Source organism: Loxodonta africana, chromosome 12, assembly GCF_030014295.1.
Source record: "Loxodonta africana isolate mLoxAfr1 chromosome 12, mLoxAfr1.hap2, whole genome shotgun sequence".
Lineage (NCBI taxonomy): Eukaryota > Metazoa > Chordata > Mammalia > Proboscidea > Elephantidae > Loxodonta > Loxodonta africana.
The window spans coordinates 94,773,394-94,793,676 of record NC_087353.1 but is presented as its reverse complement, the minus strand read 5'-3'; the positions used below and the strand labels follow the sequence as shown (position 1 = coordinate 94,793,676).

At 43.1% G+C, this 20,283-nt stretch overlaps 1 protein-coding gene across 1 annotated transcript in view; it reads right to left on the bottom strand.

Moving 5' to 3' along the window:
• The window catches only part of SDK1 (sidekick cell adhesion molecule 1), a 363,835-nt gene that overhangs the window by 137,512 nt on the left and 206,040 nt on the right, over positions 1 to 20,283 (bottom strand). The window contains exons 21-22 of the mRNA XM_064295981.1: positions 2,250 to 2,365; positions 1,066 to 1,255 (exon numbers count right to left, since the gene is read on the bottom strand). Coding sequence (XP_064152051.1) covers positions 1,066 to 1,255; positions 2,250 to 2,365 — 306 coding nt within the window. The remainder of the gene's footprint in view (positions 1 to 1,065; positions 1,256 to 2,249; positions 2,366 to 20,283) is intronic.

The following is a 20,283-nucleotide window of genomic DNA, read 5'->3' as shown; positions in this document are numbered from 1 at the left end:
TTTTCTAGGTGCCTCTGGGTGGACCCGAACCTCCAACCTTTCGGTTAGCAGCCAATCGCGTACACAGCTTGTACCACTAGGGACTCCATTTCTCTAGATCCCTACAATGGGGTCTTTTGGGGGTAGGGGGAGTCAATGGTCTTCCCCCTGACATATTCAGGGTGGTCTCTTTAATAATGAAAATGTAAAGGAGCTAACCTTTAAGTGTTTGGCATCTGCAAATGGAAAAACATATTTGCTGATGATTTAGACTTCCATAAACACAAAGCTGTCAGGTGCATTTGTTATTCTGGCCTTTGGATATGGGGATGTGGGAACCCCGTGAGCCTCTGAACACAGCGCGCTCTATGTAGAGACTGTGGAATCCTGTGAGCCTTTGAACACAGCGCGCTCTATGTAGATACTGCTCATTATCTCTGATAACACAAACGGCGAGGCCAGGGGCATCAGGAGGACTGAGGCTGTGGTCGGTCATGGATTTTTACATAGATTTGCAAGCCAGGAGGAGCAGGCTCATGTGTTAGGACTCCAGCCTGCCCGGCCCTGACTATGCCTCTCCCCACCGCCCCCTGCAGAGTGATGGTGGAGATTCTGCATCGGTTCATAATTAGAAAAAGAAGTATGAAAATGGGGCATCAAATGCTACCCACCGCTGTCGAGTTGATTCCAACTCATGGCGACCCCATGTGTTACAGGGTAGAACTGCTCTACAGGGTTTTCTTGCCTGTAATCTTTACAGAAGCAGATTGCCAGGCCTTTCTCCCATTGCACCACTGAGTGGGTTGGAACTGCCAACCTTTGGCTTATCAGGTGATCTCAAACTGCTTGTACCACCCAGGTACCTCTAGGTTCATAATTAGGCTGTCAAAATTCACTCCAGACTGAAATTGGCCATATAAATGGTCAGCAACTGGAAAACAATTTTGTTTTCCTCAACTGAAGAAAAAAATAAAAAAGAAAGACTTGAAAATTAAGTTAAAAATGACAGAAATCCAAATGGTTTGGGCTGGAAGAGCAGATCCAGAAGAGGGGAGAGAGCAGCGAGGGTGTGGATGGTGAACGTACCGTCGTCCTTGGTGCGCTCCAGGATGAGCGGCGAGCTGGGCACCCCGTTCCCGATGCGGGTGAAGGCCAGCACCTGGAGCTCGTAGAGCACGAACTTGCGCAGGCCTGCCAGCAGGGCCGACTGTGTGTGGTTCCCCCGCACGACGTGGCTCCTGGGCTCGGGGTCCAAGTCCTTGGCCCGGAACAGAATCTGTAGCAGCGGCACACAGTGTGGTGGTTAGGCTGGTGCAGAATGTTAATGGGAGGCCCTGTGGGTGAGGGGGTCGGGCTCACCACCATGAGCCCAGGACCAACTATGATTTCTGCCCCAAAGACAGGTGTAGATTATGGAGCTAATCTTGATAAACTGACAGTATAGGTATACAGACATATACTCATTCCCGTCCAGTTGATTGTGATTCACAGAGACCTGACAGGACAGAATAGAACTTCCCCACAGGGTTTCTGAGGCTGTAACCTTTACAGGAGCTGATCACCGTATCTTTCTCCCGCAGAGCCAATGGTGGGTTTGAACCACTGACCTTTCAGTTAGCAGCCGAGTGCTTAACCAATGTGCTACCAGGGCTTCTCATATAGATATACACATTTTTCTGAAGATGGTGATGCGGAACTCATACGCAGAGTAGAAGTGGAGTTTCAGTTACAATCCAGCTCACTGCTTGATGTCTTGGCTGCCGACCCAGTGTCTGCAAGATCTGAGGCCCCAACTGCAGCCACTCAGATGCGGCCTTGCTTACGAACACAGGGTGACTTGGCTCCTAGAAATGAGCCGGCTAGCCCATGGGCTTCTCATCTTTGTCAGACACCTGGTTCATGGCTCAGGAGACCTGCAACCCTCCACATGAGCTGTGAGCTCCAGCCTCCGTGGACGATGGGCTGTTGGCCAGCTACAGGCAGCCAACCAGTTGCCATCGTGTTGACTCTGACTCATGGCACCCCAGTGTGTGTCAGAGTAGAACTGAGATCCATGGGGTTTTCCATGGCTGACTTCTCTGAAGTAGATTTCCAGGCCTAACTCCCAGACTGTAATGAGGATGCGATAGGACCATTAATGTAAAAACCATGCAACTGGCCAGTGCTGTGATCTGTAAGTAAAGACAAGCACACTGGTTTGGGGGTGACATTGCAGCAGTTGTTCCTAGCCCGCATCTTGAGCCACAGAAGGACTCCTGATGCCTATGTACCTTGTAGCCCAATATGAGCCCATTCTGGTCCTGTTCGGGCACGGAAGCCCATGTCAGGAGGATCTGGGTGGAGCTGACAGCCTCGGCTGAAACATTTCCAGGGGCGGCTGAAGGAACTGTAAAGAACAAGAGCGAAATCAATTGGCATTCAAAGTCTAAAGGCTTTGACAAGCAAAGGTCCAATCTATACCCAAATAATCAAGCTGTCTTTGAAACAGCAATGCATTCTGAGCACTCTGTAGTGATCAGATCAACCCCACGCGAGTACAACAGAAACGTAAATCTCCTTAATATTAGCAACAAATGCCATAAATCCGGGGTATTTAGGAGCTCAATCCAGCAAGAAAATATGGCTAGTCTAGTCTCTCTATTAACCTGTGTGGATGCAGGCTTTCATCTCAAATGGGAAGAGCCTCACTTTCAGACAGAGAGTTGTTCTCTGACTTCTCTGATTTACACAAAGGGAAAGGGGGGAAGGACAAGGAGGAGAACATTTCCTAGGAGCTTACTATGTGTGTGGCCCTGTGCTGGGGTCCCTGGGTGGTGCAGATGGTTTGCGTTTGGTTTACTAACCTGAAGGTTGGCAGTCTGAACCCACTAAAGAGTACCACGAAAGAAAGGCCTGGAAATTTGCTTCCATAAAGTTTACAGCCAAGAAAACTCTATGGAGCTCAGTTCCACTCTGTAACACATGGGGTTGCAATGAGTAGGGATTGACTTGATGGCAACAGGTGTGGTTTGGTCCCTGTGCTGGGTGTTTTTAGATGCAATAATCCAATGGTGGGGAGGAGGTATTATTAACCCTTTCTATGATGAGAAAACTAAGGCTCAAGAAAATTATATCATCAAACATTCTAGAGCAGAATCGTGATCAAAAGGGGGAAAATGTAGAACAGACTTTAAAATTTTCATGAAATCCAGACTTTCTAGAGCCATAGAGGCTGTATGAACCCCCAAAACAATTGCTCTGAGATAACCTTTAAACCTTAAATCTTAAACCAAACAATATTTTCGTTTCATTAGTAAAGAATGTCTGCCTTGAACATTATGCTCTTTTAAGAAACTATATGAGATCAAATCGACAACAACAACTTGAAAGATTAGATAGGAAGCTTAGAGAGCAGTGAGTTTATGTTAATGGAGGAGGAACAAATGGGAAAAGAAAGGTGAGAGTGGGTGCATAACTTGAATGTAATCAATGTCATTATGTCGTACATGTAGAAATTGTTGAATTAGTGTATGTTCTGCTGTGTATATATTCAACAACAACAAAAAATAAATTATTTTTTAAAAAAGAAAATGTCACCATGTTCCATTGAAGACAAAAGAATGCTTTTTTAGGACAAGACGGGCCCAGAGGCCAGTGTTTTACTCTCCCGCAATATCGCTTCTGTCTGCATCATGATGTTGAGTTACTTTATCTTGATATGTTTGAAGAATTCAAATACAATGTGCATAAAGACAATAGTTAACTTCAAAAGCAAGGACTTTATATTCTAGATCATCTCAATTTGCTTTGCTAATTTTCTGATGGACCCTTTTAAGCTTCAAATATCATTCAGAAAGGGAACAAGGGATCCGGGTGCATCTCCGAGGAGGTGGAGGGATGCCCTGCTTACAAACAGCCAAGGAGCAGAGGGAAGCACTCATCTATGGCCAAAGACCCCAGAACTCTCCAGGCATGTGTATTTAAAGAAGAGACTTGCTTCATGTTCATTAGCTTCTACCAGGTATGTTGGAGTCCCTGGGTGACACCAATGGTTTCGTGCTCAACTACTAGCCAAAAGGTTGGCGGTTCCAACCTACCCAGAGGCACCTTAGAAAGGCCTGGCAATCTGCTTCCAAAAGGTCACAGCCTTGAAAACCCTATCGAGCAGTTCTATTCTGCACACATGGGGTCCTCATGAATTGGAACAAACTCCAAACCAACTAACGGCGATAAAAACTTGGTGTGTAACTTGTGATAGGGCATTGGCACACTGTCTAATTCAGCCCTCACAACAGCCCTGCAGGTGGTTCATCTGCAGATGAAGAGTGGAGGTTCTGAGTGTTCCCATGGCAGCCCAAGGTCACCAGGCAGTGGCAGAATCACCCTTTGAACATGGAGGTCCTGCTGCGTGCTCAGGACAGTGAGAAGCCCACGGGCTCAGAGGTTAGACTCAACTCCACGTAATTCCTGACCCACCAGCCTCTGGCCGTGGGACTCTGGGAAGCTGCCCAGGCTCTGTGCCTCAGGTGTCCCATCTGCGATATAGTTGAGCTCCATCCACCTACGTTCTTTACAGCCTGTCTCTTCTCTTCCCCCACTCAAGTGCCAGCACTTGACTTTGCAATTAGCCGGTGATCAATAGCTATCTGTTCTAAAGGAAATGAAATGACGATACTAATTACAACCTCTACGCTATGGAGATTCACAGCATCCCCATGTGACAGAGTTGAGTCCTATATGGATTCCTTGGCTGTATGCTCCATATAGTTTCTTTGGCTGTAATCTTTATAGAAGCAGATTTCCAAGTCTTTCTTCCGAAGAGCCACTGGGTAGGTTTGAACCACCAACCTTTCAGTTAGCAGCCAAGTGCTTAACCATTGTGCCACCAGGGTGCCTTTGCCATGAGTCTTAATCAACTCAACCGCAACAAACAACACCACCAACAAATTCTATGGAGTGAGAATTAAATGAAATACGGTAGAGTATTTCACTGTGTCAGGCACAGTGCCTGACACATAGTAGGTGCTCAGGTTTTCATATAACTGTAAGGTGTTCATTCCCTTTCTCCTCTGCAGTCCTGCCAGGGTTCCAAGCACAGGGGGACACACAAATTCATCTCTGAAGAGTGAGCTGTCACAGGAGAGTTCTCCACCATGTTTCCATAGCCAGATCATTCATTCATTCGGACACAAGCGCTACCTCCTTGTAGCCTTGCGAGCAGCTCCATTAATCCATTAATGTGAATATGGACAACAATGTGGGTTTGAGGAGCCCTGGTAGCGCAACTGTTTGTGCTCGACTGTTAACCTGGAGTTGGCAGTTCGAACCCATCCAGCACTGAAAAAAAGCACTAATGCGGGGAAAAAAAGATCTGGTGATCTGCTTCTGTTAAGATTGTTGTTCTTAGGTACCCTGGAGTCGATTCCAGCTTATAGCAACTACATGTGACAGGGCAGAACTGCCCCATAGGGTTTTCTTGGCTGTAATCTTTATGGAAGCTGATCACCAGGTCTATCCTCCTTGGAGCCATTGGGTGGGTTTGAACCGCCAATCTCTCAGTTAGCAGCCAAGTGCTTAACCGTTGCACCACCAGGGCTCCTTCTGTTAAGACTACGGCTGAGAAAAACCCTATAGAGCACAGTTCTACTCTGCACACATGGGGTTACCATGAGTCAGAAATGACTCGATGGCAACTAACAATGACAACATGCTTATTTTATAAGAAAGAGTGCTAAGCTGGTACTTGGAATCAACTGATAATTAAAGGGGTCACCAGCCTAATATATATATATAAGCCTACAGTTTAGCTGGCTTTATTTTCCAGCTTATTTAGAATAAGATAAGATTCTCAAATATACTACCCAAGATGTTGGTAGTGCATACTGAAAACTCTGTCCCCATATGTAAAAAGAGGGCCATCGTCATAGCAACACAACTGGCCCATTTCTCAAATCCTTAGCTGCTTCCTGCAGGTAAATCTTTGAAATTATAAGTGCCCAATTCTCACTATAGATCTACAAATAATGGCTGATTTTCTCTAAGAGGAGGTAATGTGGGCGTCTATTTGCTGCAGGAGCCACCCATGCCCCAAAGAACTAGGGCAGCTGGATGCTATAGCAACTGAGACACAGCGCTTGGGGACATGGCTGACTTCTAAGAAAGAGACAGCCATGACAAGGTTGTTCAAGAAGAGAAAACAGTAGTGGGTAGATGTAACATCTGAGCTCATTCAAATTCCACCAGGATAAAATCTGCTATTTAGTCACACAGTATCTATGTTTTTAAGATAAAAAAAAAAAAAATATGCATCATCTATTTTGGGTAGATTCAATGCTTCTCGCAGCCTGACATCCTAAGTTTTTAGACCTTCTTAGAAATTTCTCTTCCATTGGAAACAAAATCATTTTAAGCCCTTCTTTTCTCCTCCATTTGCTCTGTCTACTCACTAGATTTCCCGTTACTCAGTTCGCGGCAGCTCCTCGTGCTGTCTCTTGATTTTTAAGGCCTCATTTAGTCTTATAATAGATCATAATCTATCATGAGATGTCATGAAGCCAGTCAAACCGCATTTCAGAACTGTAAACTTCATTTAGAAGCTCTGCTTCATGTTTCCCATGCTGGCTTTCAGAATTCCTGTACACAATGTTATTTTTCAGGACCAAAGGACAGCTGTTCTCAGTGAGGTGGCCCTTTTCCCTTGCTTCTCTACTCGGCAGAATTCTCCATGCCACCTTCTGTACCATGTGTGTACCTTAAGATACTTCTTTCTCATCGCTCCTAAATGTTATATAGCACATAAACCCATTGCCTTTGAGTCAATACCAACTCAAGGAGATCCCACGTGTTACAGAGTAGAACTGAGCTCCACAGGGTTTTCTTGGGGCCCTGGTGGTGCAAGTGGTTAAGTGTTTGGTTGCTAATCGAAAGGTTGGAGGTTTGAACCCACCCAGTGGCTCCGCAGGAGAAAGACCTGTCAATCTGTAGCCTTAGAAATGCTATGGGACAGTTCAATGCTATCACATGGGGCTGTTATGAATCAAAATAAACTCAACAGCACCTAAAAACAACAACAATCTTTATGGAAGCAGATTGCCAGGCCTTTTTTCCATGGCACTGCTGGGTGGGTTCGAACTGCCAACCTTTCGGTTAGTAGCCAAGAACAAACCAGCAACTTGGTCCTCCTCTCAGTGCACTCTCCAGTCCCTGTCCCTCCCCTTCCTGGCTGCCTCCTCCACAAGCACCCACAGCTCCACTTTCCCACTCAGCTCTTTCAAGTTCTTCACCCCTCCTCCCTTCCCCTGCCTGCCCCCCACCTCAAAGTGCTGATTGTGGGGGATTCATTCTGGGAGGGGGCAAGTGTTAGACATCTGCAGGGCCAGGAGCTGATAAATCAAAACTGTTGCCTCTGAGAGGGGCTTGCTGGCCAGAAGCAGGAGCTTCCCATAGAAGGAGTTTCTGGACGTTCCATTCAGAGGCACTAAATCTGAGGTAAGCCCTGGTGGCACAATGGTTTAGTGCCCGGCTGCTAAACGAAAGGTTGGCGGTTGGAACCCACCAGCCTTTCCACGGGTGATGATCCCATAGCTCCACTGAAACCTGCCCACCGCTGGTGACACTGATGGCATTTGCAATACCAGTGGCATAGCTTCCAGCATCCTAGCAACATGTAAGTCGCCACAGTACCACAAACTGACTGACAGGTGGAGGACATGGGTCCCTAGGAGTCCATTATTTCAGCATTAAAAATATCTGAAATCTGAATAAGTTACATCTCAAAATGAAAATCAATAACCCAAATATTCAATTGGTGATGAAAAGGCTGAACCAAACTCTTCTATTCTTCCCAGAGACATACGTGTTGCACCAAAACTTCTAAAGGAACAAAAATTCAATTTAAAAGGAGAAAATAACTTTCTGTCACCCATAGCCCTCAAAAAAAAAAAAAAAAAAAAGGAAGAAAGTGACCCCTGACAAAGCAAAGCTTCAGTTGCAAGAACGATTCTTACTCTAGATCAAAACTGTTCTCGACAAGTGAACTGGGAACGTGACAGTTAACGAAATCGATACAGTGAATCCAGCCAGGCTATACATGACTCCCCTCATATGTGGCAAAATCAAACAGGACAAAAATTAATCCATTATGCTTTCTTTGATACAAAATTCTACACCTCGGTATTAACTAAAAGATAGCAGTCCCTAAAAAACAGTTTCTCAAGGAAGTTGCCTCAGAGTTATTGTATAAGAGATGACATAAGATTACCTGAAGAGAACAGTCAGAAGAAAATGAATCTGAAGAGATTCATAACTTTATGCACAAAGTTATCTAATCCTCTGTATTTTCTTAACCACTGTGCAAAGAGCTTTTCAGCAGCTAGAAAAATTTGTACAGAAATATAGGCTCAACTAACCAATTTTACCACTGTTTTCATATAACATTTGGATTGTTTTCTGAAAGAAATCATTGAGTAGTAGCTTAGTTGGGTGTAAAATTTAAATTGACCATTATTTTCTTTCAGTCCCTTCAAGATTATTATTCTACTGACTTCTGGCTTCTATTGTTGTTCTTGGGAATAGGTGTGGTGCAGTGAATTACTTAATATGGCCATTCTAGCTACAGTCTTCGTGACTTCCACAAAATGATTGGGATTGTGTTTGTGGTCCACCAAGGGGACTGGACAGCCTGCTAAGAATGCAAATAAGGTGCATGGAACCCCTGTGGAGGTAGGCCCATGCAAATAAGGTCTATGGAACCCTAACAAGGGGTTTGGTCAGTTTTGCCATCCTGCTAGGCTTAAAAGAGACAGCCAGCCCCAGGGTGGGGGGAGACCTTACTAACACTGAGGAGAAGAGACAGGAGTGGAGCGTGTCCTTTGAGCCTGGGGTCCCTGTGCTGAGAGCCTCCTAGATCCAGGAGACAGAAAGAAAGAGCAATAATACTGGAGACAGCACAGGAAGGCGAGAAGCATAGGCAGAAAAATGGCAGCAGAAGAACCAGGAGACCAGTGCAAGATGGTACAAGGGCTTCCCAGCCCATGGAACAAGGCAGTTACGATGGGTGTACTAACCCATGGAGCAAAAGAGCTGAGCACCTTCGGGCAGGAGGCTTCCTGGCGGAATGGGGTGCCTCTGGGCACTTGTTGGCTGAGCTAGGCTTGCCAACCCACAGAGAGAGAGCTCAGCGCCTTCAGGCCGAGGCTTACTGGCAGAGTGGGGTACCTCCAGGTACTTACTGGTGGAGCTAAAGAGCTTTGTAACACTTGCCCAAGCAGGCCAAAGGCTGGGCCGAGGGGAAGCGGGCAAAAGAGGCCTGATTGTGGGCATGGCTAAAAAAAGGCTGTCCTGATCAAAGAACTATATTCTTAGACATTTCTGATCCTGAAATGCAGCCTGTTACTTTCCTAATATACCCCATAACTTAGAGTATTTGGTCTGTGAGTTCTGTGTGGCCGCTGCGATGAATTTTTGAACCCAGTAGAGAAGTAGAGAGTGCAGTAGGAGGGATGGCTAGTGTCAGAACTGGTAAAAAGGTTAGAGTGGAGGTATATCTGAGCTCCACCTCATAGCAATCAGCTTGGGCTGTTGATACTGATGATGATCTCTGCCCCCTTGTGAAGTTAGGCGAGGAGGTTGGATGATGCTGCACCATGCCATTTTTACAGTAGGTATTTGCTTTTCACGCTAACTGGTTTTGAGCTTTTTCTCGTTGGCTTGTATACTTCCATGTATTTAGGTGCTGATTTACTTTTATTTATTCTGCCCAGGATTCATGCTTCTTCAGTCTGAAAAATAACGTCTTCCATCAATTCTGGAATTTCTCAGCCATTATCTCCATATATTTCCTCACCCTTTGCCTTTTGAATCCTACTGGATGTATGTCGGAAATACTCATTCTATTCTTTACATCTTTTAACCTCTCTATCATATTTTTCATCTCTATGTCTTCGTGCTGTATTTTCAGTTATTTACTCATATCTAGATTCCAGTTTTGGTAATTCTCTCTTTGGCAGTATCTAAACTGCTTTTTGAAGGAGCCCTGGTGGTGCACTGATTAAGGACTCACCTGCTAACTGAAAGGTCAGCAGTTCAAACCCATCATCCACTCCACGGGAGAAGATATGGTAGTCTGCTTCTATAATGATTACAGCCTCGGAAACCCTATGGGGCAGTTTCTACTTTGTCCTATAGATTCGCTATGAGTGGGAATTGACTTGACAGCAGTGGGTGTAGGATTTGGAAACTGCTTTTTACTTCAACCATACAGTTTTCTTTTCAATCACTGTATTCTATTTAGTTCTTTATTAAAAACCTGCCTTCTTAAAATGGTATCTTAATTTTAAAGTTTTAATGCCTATTTTTAAAGAATTTAATCATTTAAAAGGTGCCTGTTGCCCCATAGGGTTCCAAGGCTGTAGTTTTTATGGAAGCAGACTTCCACATTTTTCTCCCTCAAAGCTACTGGTGGATTTAAATCACCAAACTTTCTGTTAGCAGCTGAGTACTTAACCATTGCACCAGCAGGGTTCCTTGAACAGAATGATAGAGGGCCTCAATTGCTTTAAAATACATACTAGACTGAAAGAGAATATGCAATATCACCAAAAGATAAAAAAAGAAACTACAGACTGGGAAAAAATTTGGGGCTGCGACATATCTGTTAAAGGTCTAATCTCTAAAATCTACAAGATACTGTAAAACCTCAACAACAAAAAGACAAATAGCCCAATTAAAAAATGGGCAAAGACTATGAACTGACACTTCATCAAAGAAGATATTCAGGTGGCTAATAGACACATGAGAAAATGCTCAGGCTCACTCGCCATTAGAAAAAAATGCAAATCAAAACTACAATGAGATACCATATCACCCCAACAAGAATGGAACTAATCCAAAAAACACAAAATAACAAATTGGAGAGATTGTGGAGAGATTGGAATTCTTATGCACTGCTGGTAGGAATGTAAAATGGTACAACCACTTTGGAAAACAATATGGCACTTCCTTAAAAAGCTAGAAATAGAAATACCATACGATCCAGCAATCTCACTCCTAGGAATATACTCAAGAAATTAAGATCTGTCACATGAACAGACATATGCACACCTATGTTCATGGCAGCACTATTCACAGAAGCAAAAAGATAAAAGCAACCTAAATGCCCATTAACAGATGAATGTATAAACAAATTATGGTACTTACACATATTGGAATACAACGCGACAATAAAGAACAATGATGAATGCACAAATCATTTCATAACAAGGATGGCTGTGAAGGGCATTATGCTCAGTGAAATAAATCAGTCATAGAAGGACAAATACTGTATAAGACCACTATTATAAGAACTCAAGAAAAGGTTTAAACACAGAAAAAAAAGCATTCTTTCATGGGTATGATGGTGGCGGGGGGAGGGAAAATCACTAGATAGTAGACAAGCATCATCTTCGGTGAAGGGAAGGACAACACACAATACAGGGGAAGTTGGCACAACTGAAGCAAAGCAAAAGCTAAGAAGTTTCCTGGACACATCAAAACACTTTGAGGGACAGAGTAGTGGGGGCTGGGGTGGGGGGACCATAGTTTTGGGGGACATCTAGGTCAATTGGCATAACATAGTTTATAAAGAAAACATTCTACAACCCACTTTGGTGAGTGGCATCTGGGGTCTTAAAAACTTGTGAGAACCATCTAAGATACATCAATTGGTCCCATCCCACTCACAGCAAAGGAGAATGAAGAAACCCAGAGACTGGAGGAAAATACTAGCCCAAAAGACTAAAGGATCAAATGAACCAGAGACTCCACCAGCCTGAGACCTGAAGAACTAGACAGTGCCTGGCTACCCAAAGGAGAGTCTTGGACAGAGCAGGAGAAAAATGTAGAATAGAACTCAAATTCATGTAAAAAGTTCAGACTTAATGGTCTGACAGGGACTAGAGGAACTCCCGAAACTATAACCCCTTGGGCACACTGTTAACCCAGAACTGAAAACATTCCTGAAGCCTACTTTAATACAAAGATTAGACAGGACTATAAAACAAAAAATAATACATGTGAGGAATGCACTTCTTAGTTCAATCAGATGTACGAGACCAAATGGGCAACTCCTGTCCAAAAGCAGAATGAGAAGGCAGGAAGGGACAGGAACTGGTCTAATGGACACAGGGAACCTGGGGTGGGAAGGGGGAGCATGCTGTCACATTGTGGGGATTGCAACTAATGTCACAAAACAATATGTGTATATTAAAAAAAAAAAAAAAACTTCTCCAAAAGAGAACCTATAGACTGGAAAAATATTGTGGCTATGACATTAGACAAGGGTCTAATCTCTAAAATTTATAGCAAACCTCAACATCTGATCAACAAAAAGACAAACAATCCAATTAAAAAATGGGCAAAGGGTACGAACAGACATTTCACCAAAGAAGACATTCAGGCAGCAAACAAAACATGAAGAAATGCTCACGATCATTAGGCATTACCAACCCACCCATTAGAGAGATGCAAATCAAAACTACAATGAGATACCATCTTACCCCAACAATAATGGCATTAATCTAAAAAAAATAATGAAATAACAAATGTTAGTGAGGTTGTGGGGAGATTGGAACTCATACACTACTGGTAGGAATGTAAAATGGTACAACCACTATGGAAAATGGTATGGTGCTTCCTTAAAAATCTAGAGATAGAAACATCATATGATCCAGCAATCGCACTCCTAGGTATACACCCTAAAGAAATAAGAGTCGTGACACAAATAGACATATGCACACCTATGTTCATTGCAGCATTAGCCATAATAGGAGAAAGATGGAAACAACCTAAGTTTCTGTCAACAGGTGAATGGATAAATAACCTGTGGTAACTACACACAATGGAAAAGCTCACAACGATAAAGAATAATGACAAATCCACCAAACATCTTACAACATGGATGAATTTGGAGGACATTACGCTGAGTGAAATAAGTCAATCACAAAAGGACAAATATTGTACGATACCACTATTATGGAAAAAAAAAAAGGTTTACACACAGGATAAAAAAAAATTCTTTGATGGTTACCAGGAATAGGAGGGGAAGGGGGGATTACTAACTAGATAGAAGACACGTGTCAATATTGGTGAAGGGAAAGGCAATACACAACGTGGAGGAAGTCAGTACAACATGACCAAGATAAAAGAAGACATTCAGAGGAATGCAAGAATAAAGGGCAATTTTTTTTTTTACAGTAATTACTATAACATAAACAATCCTGCAGCAATAGTATTAACAAACAATAATTTACGAATGGATGCGTAGGTAGATAGGTATGCTAAAGAAGTGTGGGAGGGTGTAAGGGAGCACACCCAACTGCAGATATAGGTTTGGTTGAAGATATTTCTATATACATAATTCTGGGTGCTGCATATATATTAATATAGGCAATTGAGCACACAAGTGACACAGTCATGGAAACTTCTCAGACATAATCAAACTCCTCATAGATGAAGTTCCTAGGCTTGAAGGCAAAGGACCATAGATTTGGAGGACATCTATGTCAGTTAGCACAACATAGCAGTTCATGAAGTAGTTCTGCATCCTACTTTGGTGAGTAGTGTCTGGGGTCTTAAAAGCTTGTGAGTGGCCATCTAAGATACAACTATTGGTCTCTTCACACTCAGAGCAAAGGAGAATGAAGAAAACCAAAGACTCAAGGGAGCAATTAGTCCACAGCCTATATGATCCCGAGACTAGAAGAAATGAATGGTGCCCGGCTACCACTACCACTCTGACTGGGATCACAACACAGAGTCCCAGACACAGCCAGAGAAAAATGTAGAACAAAAAATCAAATCCACAAAAAAGACCAGACTCACCGGTCTAAGACTGGAGGAACCCCTGAGACTATGGCCCTAAGACACCCTTCTGACCTGGAACCTAAGCCGTTTCTGGAGATCAGCTTTCAGCCAAACAATAGACCCATAAAATAACCAATAATACCTGAGAGGAACATGCTTCTTAGAAAGATCAATTATATGAGATAAAAAGGCCAACATTTGCCCAAAAGCAAAGATGAGAGGACAGGAAGGGGTAGAAAATCCAGATGAAAGGAAACAAACCCAGGGTAGAAATGGGGAGAGTGCTGACACATTGTGGAAAATGCAAACAATGTCATGGAATACTTTATGCAGACACTATCAAATGGGAAACTAATTTGCTCTGTGAACTTTTACCTAAAGCACAATAAAAAATAAAAACATAAAACAAGGGCTTGATGTTTTGATGGGACAATTTGGCTCTGGTGCCCTCTCTCCAGAGATGAGCCGTATTTGCTTCTGTCGCTGCACAGAAGGTCTGGCCTAGAGCCAAGTTTTTGTGGTTGTTTTGTTTTGTTTTAGAGGAGAGTAAAATCCTTTAATTGGGTATAATACATAACTATTTCAGCAAGATTTGGTCAATATTTCTCCTGAGAGTAAGAAAAAATTGTGGGGAACAAGGACAATCTTCAAGGCCTTCCAACCATATGTAAAGTATACAATCCCTGAAACATAATTATTTTAATAACACTTTATCTGTACAGAAGGCTGGGTTTCTCTTTCTTTTAACAGCTTTAGTGACCATTGCTGTTGAGTGGATTCCAACTGATAGTGATCCTACTGAACAGAGTAGAATGGCCCCCATAGGGTTTCCACGGCTGTAAATCTTTACGGAGGCAGACTGCCATCTTTCTCCCACAGAATGGCTGGTGGGTTTGAACCATGGACCTTTTGGTTAGCAGCCAAGCACTTAACCACTGCACCACCTGGGCTCCTTGAGATATCATCCATATATCATACAATTCACTTATTTAAAGTGTACAATCGCTCTAAACAGTGAAGTTTAGAGCATTTGCATAACACTCAAAACAAATCTCATATCCTTTACACTCTCTGTCTTAGTCATCTAGTGCTGCTATAACAGAAATATCACAAGTGGATGGCTGTAACAAGGAGAAATTTATTCTTTCACTGTCTAGTAGGCTACAAGTCCAAATTCAGGGTGTCAGCTCCAGGGCAAAGCTTTCTCTGTCTGTTGTCTCCGGAGGAAGGTCCTTGTCATCAGTCCTTCCTTGGTCTGCATCTCAGCGCAGGAATCTCAGGTCCAAAGGACGAGCTTTGCTCCTGGTGCTGCTTTCTTGATGGTATAAGGTCCCCAGCTCTCTGCTTGCTTCCCTTTTCTTTTGTCTCTTGAGAGACAAAAGTGGTGCAGACAACATCCCAGGAAAACTCCCTTTACGTTGGATCAGGGAGGCGACCTGGGAAAATGTGGCATTACAATCCCACACTAGTCCTCTTAACATAAAATTACAATCACAAAATGGAGGACAACCACACAATACTGGCAATCATGGCCTAACCAAGTTGATACACACATTTTGGGGGGGACATAATTCAATCCATGACACTCTCCATATCCCTGAAGCCCCTTCTCCTTAGCCCTAGGCAGCAATCACTGATCCACCTTCTATCTCGGTAGCTTTGCCTATTGTGGACTTTTTATACAAATGGAATCATACAATATGTAGTCTTTTGTGTCTGTCTTCTTTCATTTTGTATAATGTTTTCAAGGTTCATCCATGTAGCATGTACCAGTACTTCATTCCTTTTTATTGCAAATAATACTCCATTGTGTGGCTATACTTCGTTTTATTTATCCAGTCATCAATTGATGAACACTTGGGTTGTTTCCAACTTTTGGCTATTACAAATACTACTGCCATGAACATTAGAGTATGAGTTTTTGTGCGGGCATGTGTGCTCAATTCTCTTGGATACATACGTAGAAGTCGAATTGCTGGGTCATATGACAGTACAGCCTTCAGTATGGATTACACCTCAACATAAAAAAAAAACTAAAACATAAAGAAAACAAAAATTCTCACAGCTGGACCAATGAGCAACATCACGATAAATGAAGAAAAGATTGAAGCTGTCAAAGATTTCACTTTACTTGGATCCACAATCAACACCTATGGAAGCAGGAGTGGAGAAATCAAACGACGTACTGCATTGCACAAATCTGCTGCAAAAGGCCTCTTTAAAGTGTTAAAAAGCAAGGATGTTACATTGAGGACTAAGATGCACCTGACCCAAGCCATGATATTTTCAATCTCCTCATATTCATGCAAAACTGGACAACGAATACAGACCATAGAGGAATTAATGCCTTCGAATTATGGTACTGGCGAAGGATACTGAATAAACAATGAACTGTCAAAAGAACGAACAAAGCTGTCTTAGAAGAAGTACAGCCGGAATGCACCTTAGAAGCAAGGACGGGGAGACTTTGTCTCACTTAATTTGGACATTTTTATAGGAGGAACCAGTCCCTGGAGAAGGACATCATGCTTGGTAAAGTAGAGGGTCAGAGAAAAGAGGAAGATTCTCAATGAGATGGATGGACACAGTGACTGCAACAATGGGCTCAAACACAGCAGTGATTCTGAGGAGGGCGCAGGACAGGGCAGTGTTTTGTTCTCTTGTACATGGGGTGGTTCTGAGTGGGAACCAATTCAGCAGCACCTAAAAACAACAACAACACAGTGATTCTATGTTCAACCTTTTGAGGAACCACTGAACAGTTTTCCAAAGCAGCTGCACCATTTTACATTCTCACCAGCAACGTATGAGAGTTCCACTTTCTCCTCATCCTTTTTTTTTTTTTTTGTCAACACCTGCTGTTGTCCATCTTTTTTTTTTTTTTTTTTTAAGCCATCCTAGTGGGTGTGAAGTGATATCTCATTGTGGTTTTGCTCTGCATTTCCCTAATGGCTAATGGTGTTGAGCATCTTTTCACTGGCCATTTCTATATCTTCTTTGGACAAATGCCTAGTGAAGCCTTTTGTCCATTTTTTAATTGGGTTGTTTCTCTTTTTTTTGTCGAATTTTAAGTGTTCTTTATGTATTCTCGACATAAGTGCCTTGTCAGATATACAATTTCAAAATATTTTCTCCCATTTTGGGGGTTGCCTTTTCACTTTTTTGATGGCATCCTTTGAAGCACAAAAGTTTTTCATTCTGATGAAATTCAATTTGTCAATTTTTTTTTTTGTCACTTGTGTTCTTTGCTGTCTGGGACCCTGTTTTACATTCGTTTCTCATCTGGGAGTCTTTGTACCATTTAGTAGCTTAAATTCAGAACCCAAACCTGAGCCAGGCACAGGACTAGAAACTCCTTTTTATTTTACATCCAGAATCCAGGTAGACACAACCAAGCTTCTTTCGTCTCCCTAAGCTGGCGGGCAGGTATTTTTAGTCTGCTTTTTCAAAGAGGCTATAGCTTTCAAGGTGGTCTATGGGTGGTGCAAAACGTTCAGTGCTCAACTACTAGCCAAAAGGCTGGTAGTTTGAACCACCTAGGGATGCCCTGGAAGATAGGCCTAGAGATCGGCTTCCAAAAAGTCACAGCCTTGAAAACCCTATGGAATACATGAGAAAATGCTCTCGATCATTAGCCATTAGAGAAATGCAAATTAAAACTACATTGAGATTCCATCTCACACCAACAAGGCTGGCATTAATCCAAAAAACACAAAATAATAAATGTTGGAGAGGCTGCGGAGAGACTGGAACTCTCATATACTGCTGGTGGGAATGTAAAATGGTACAACCACTTTGGAAATCCATCTGGCGTTATCTTAAACAGTTAGAAATAGAACTACCATACAACCCAGAAATCCCACTCCTCGGAATATACCCTAGAGATACAAGAGCCTTCACACAAACAGATATATGCACACCCATGTTTATTGCAGCTCTGTTTACAATAGCAAAAAGCTGGAAGCAACCAAGGTGTCCATCAACGGATGAATGGGTAAATAAATTGTGGTATATTCACACAATGGAATACTACGCATCGATAAAGAACAGTGACGAATCTCTGAAACATTTCATAACATGGAGGAACCTGGAAGGCATTATGCTGAGCGAAATTAGTCAGAGGCAAAAGGACAAATATTGTATAAGACCACTGTTATAAGATCTTGAGAAATAGTAAACCTGAGAAGAACACATACTTTTGTGGTTACGAGGGGGGGAGGGAGGGAGGGTGGGAGAGGGTTTTTTATTGATTAATCAGCAGATAAGAACTGCTTTAGGTTAACGGAAGGACAACACTCAATACATGGAAGGTCAGCTCAATTGGACTGGACCAAAAGCAAAGAAGTTTCCGGGATAAAATGAATGCTTCGAAGGTCAGCGGAGCAAGGGCGGGGGTCTGGGGAACATGGTTTGCGGGGACTTCTAAGTTAATTGGCAAAATAATTCTATTATGAAATCATTCTGCATCCCACTTTGAAATGTGGCGTCTGGGGTCTTAAATGCTAACAAGCGGCCATCTAAGATGCATCAATTGGTCTCACCCCACCTGGAGCAAAGGAAAATGAAGAACACCAAGGCCACACGACAACTAAGAGCCCAAGAGACAGAAAGGGCCACATGAACCAGAGACCTACATCATCCTGAGACCAGAAGAACTAGTTGGTGCCCGGCCACAATCGATGACTGCCCTGACAGGGAGCACAGCAGAGGACCCCTGAGGGAGCAGGAGATCAGTGGGATACAGACCCCAAATTCTCATAAAAAGACCAAACTTAATGGTCTGACTGAGACTAGAGGAATCCCAGCGGCCATGCTCCCCAGACCTTCAGTTGGCACAGGACAGGAACCATCCCCGAAGACAACTCATCAGACATGAAAGGGACTGGTCAGCGGGTGGGAGAGAGACGCTGATGAAGAGTGAGCTAATTATATCAGGTGGACACGTGAGATTGTGTTGGTAACTCTTGTCTGGAGGGGGGATGGGAGGATAGAGAGAAAGAGAAGCCGGCAAAATTGTCACGAAAGGAGAGACTGAAAGGGCTGACTCAAGAAGGGGAGAGCAAGTGGGAGTAGGGAGTGAGATGTATGTAAACTTATATGTGACAGACTGATTGGATTTGTAAACGTTCACTTGAAGCTTAATAAAAGTTAAAAAAAAAAAACCCTATGGAGCAGTTCTACTCTGGACACACAGGGTTGCCGTGAGTTAGAACTGACTTGAGGGCAACTAACAACAACAACAACACAGCCTTCAAGAGCCTTGTCTTTGTGTAGGGATCTCAATTCTAGCACGCCACCTTGCATGACTCAAGGCTGCATCTCCCGTTCCTGTATGGGCTTCGAATCTCACTTCTGGAAACTATCAGGATAGATCCAACTCCCCCCGCCCACCCCATCCAGGGCAGCTGCAGCAAGAGTTCAGTATCACCTACTGCTCTGGTTTTCAGCTCTCTTTATGCCTCTGACATCTAGGGATATCCCTTTTATTTTATGTTTTTTTTTTTTTAATATCAAGAAATTCAAAATTTCTAAAAATTATATTTTATCCATAATTTTCTAGCTGGTGACAGCAGAAGTCTTTTATATTTTCTTAGTCTGCCTTTTGCTGTCCCTCATAATTTCTCTAGTTCTCTTCATTGCCAGGAAAATTCTGATATTGAAGGTAATGGAGCTCTTTAACAATCCATGTGATCACACTGTGACAAGATGAGGGTAAGACTGTCCCAATCTCTTATTTCTAACATAATATCTACAGCCTGAAAGAAAGTGGGAGGACATCTGAGCCTGCCCTGGCTGCTTTGGGTAAACCCCTGAAAGTATCAGCCTGCTTTGGAGCTTGATACTTGTCATGGTGACTACTCTTCAGTGGCCTCGTTCGTCCATTAAAGTTCACTGCTCACTCACAGAACAATATTTCTCTGTTTCTCTGTGTAACTGTTTAAATCGATCCATCTCTATCCACCTATCAGTGGTTAAGCACTGGATCACTGCCTGAAAGATTGGTGGTTCGAACTCATCCAGCGGTTCCGTGGGAGAAGAGACCTGGTAATCTGCTTCCGTAAAGATTACAGCCTAGAAAACCCTATGGGGCCATTCTACTCTGTCACATGGGGTTGCCACAAGTCAGAATCGACTCGATGGGCCCTAAGAACAGCAACAATCTATCTGTCTGTCTGTCTCCCTATCTCTATTTCTCTCTTTCTCCCCGCCCAGGGAAGATTAGGAAGAAATAGAAACATTCTTTGTGGCTAAAGGATGTTGCCTGTGCTCTTAGACCAGCTTGGAGTCTGACTGTCGGCAGACAGGGGTAAAGATAAATCCTAGTAACTTATACCTGTTTCCTGATAACGGCAGCCCGGTATTCTTGCTGGGAACTGGAGAGTGAGAGAGAAAAGGACGAGGAGAGAAGCGTCTACCCACTGCTTGCGAAGCCTTTGCTTATCACACCACACATAGAAAATGCCCCTGTATGGCATGCAGTAAACA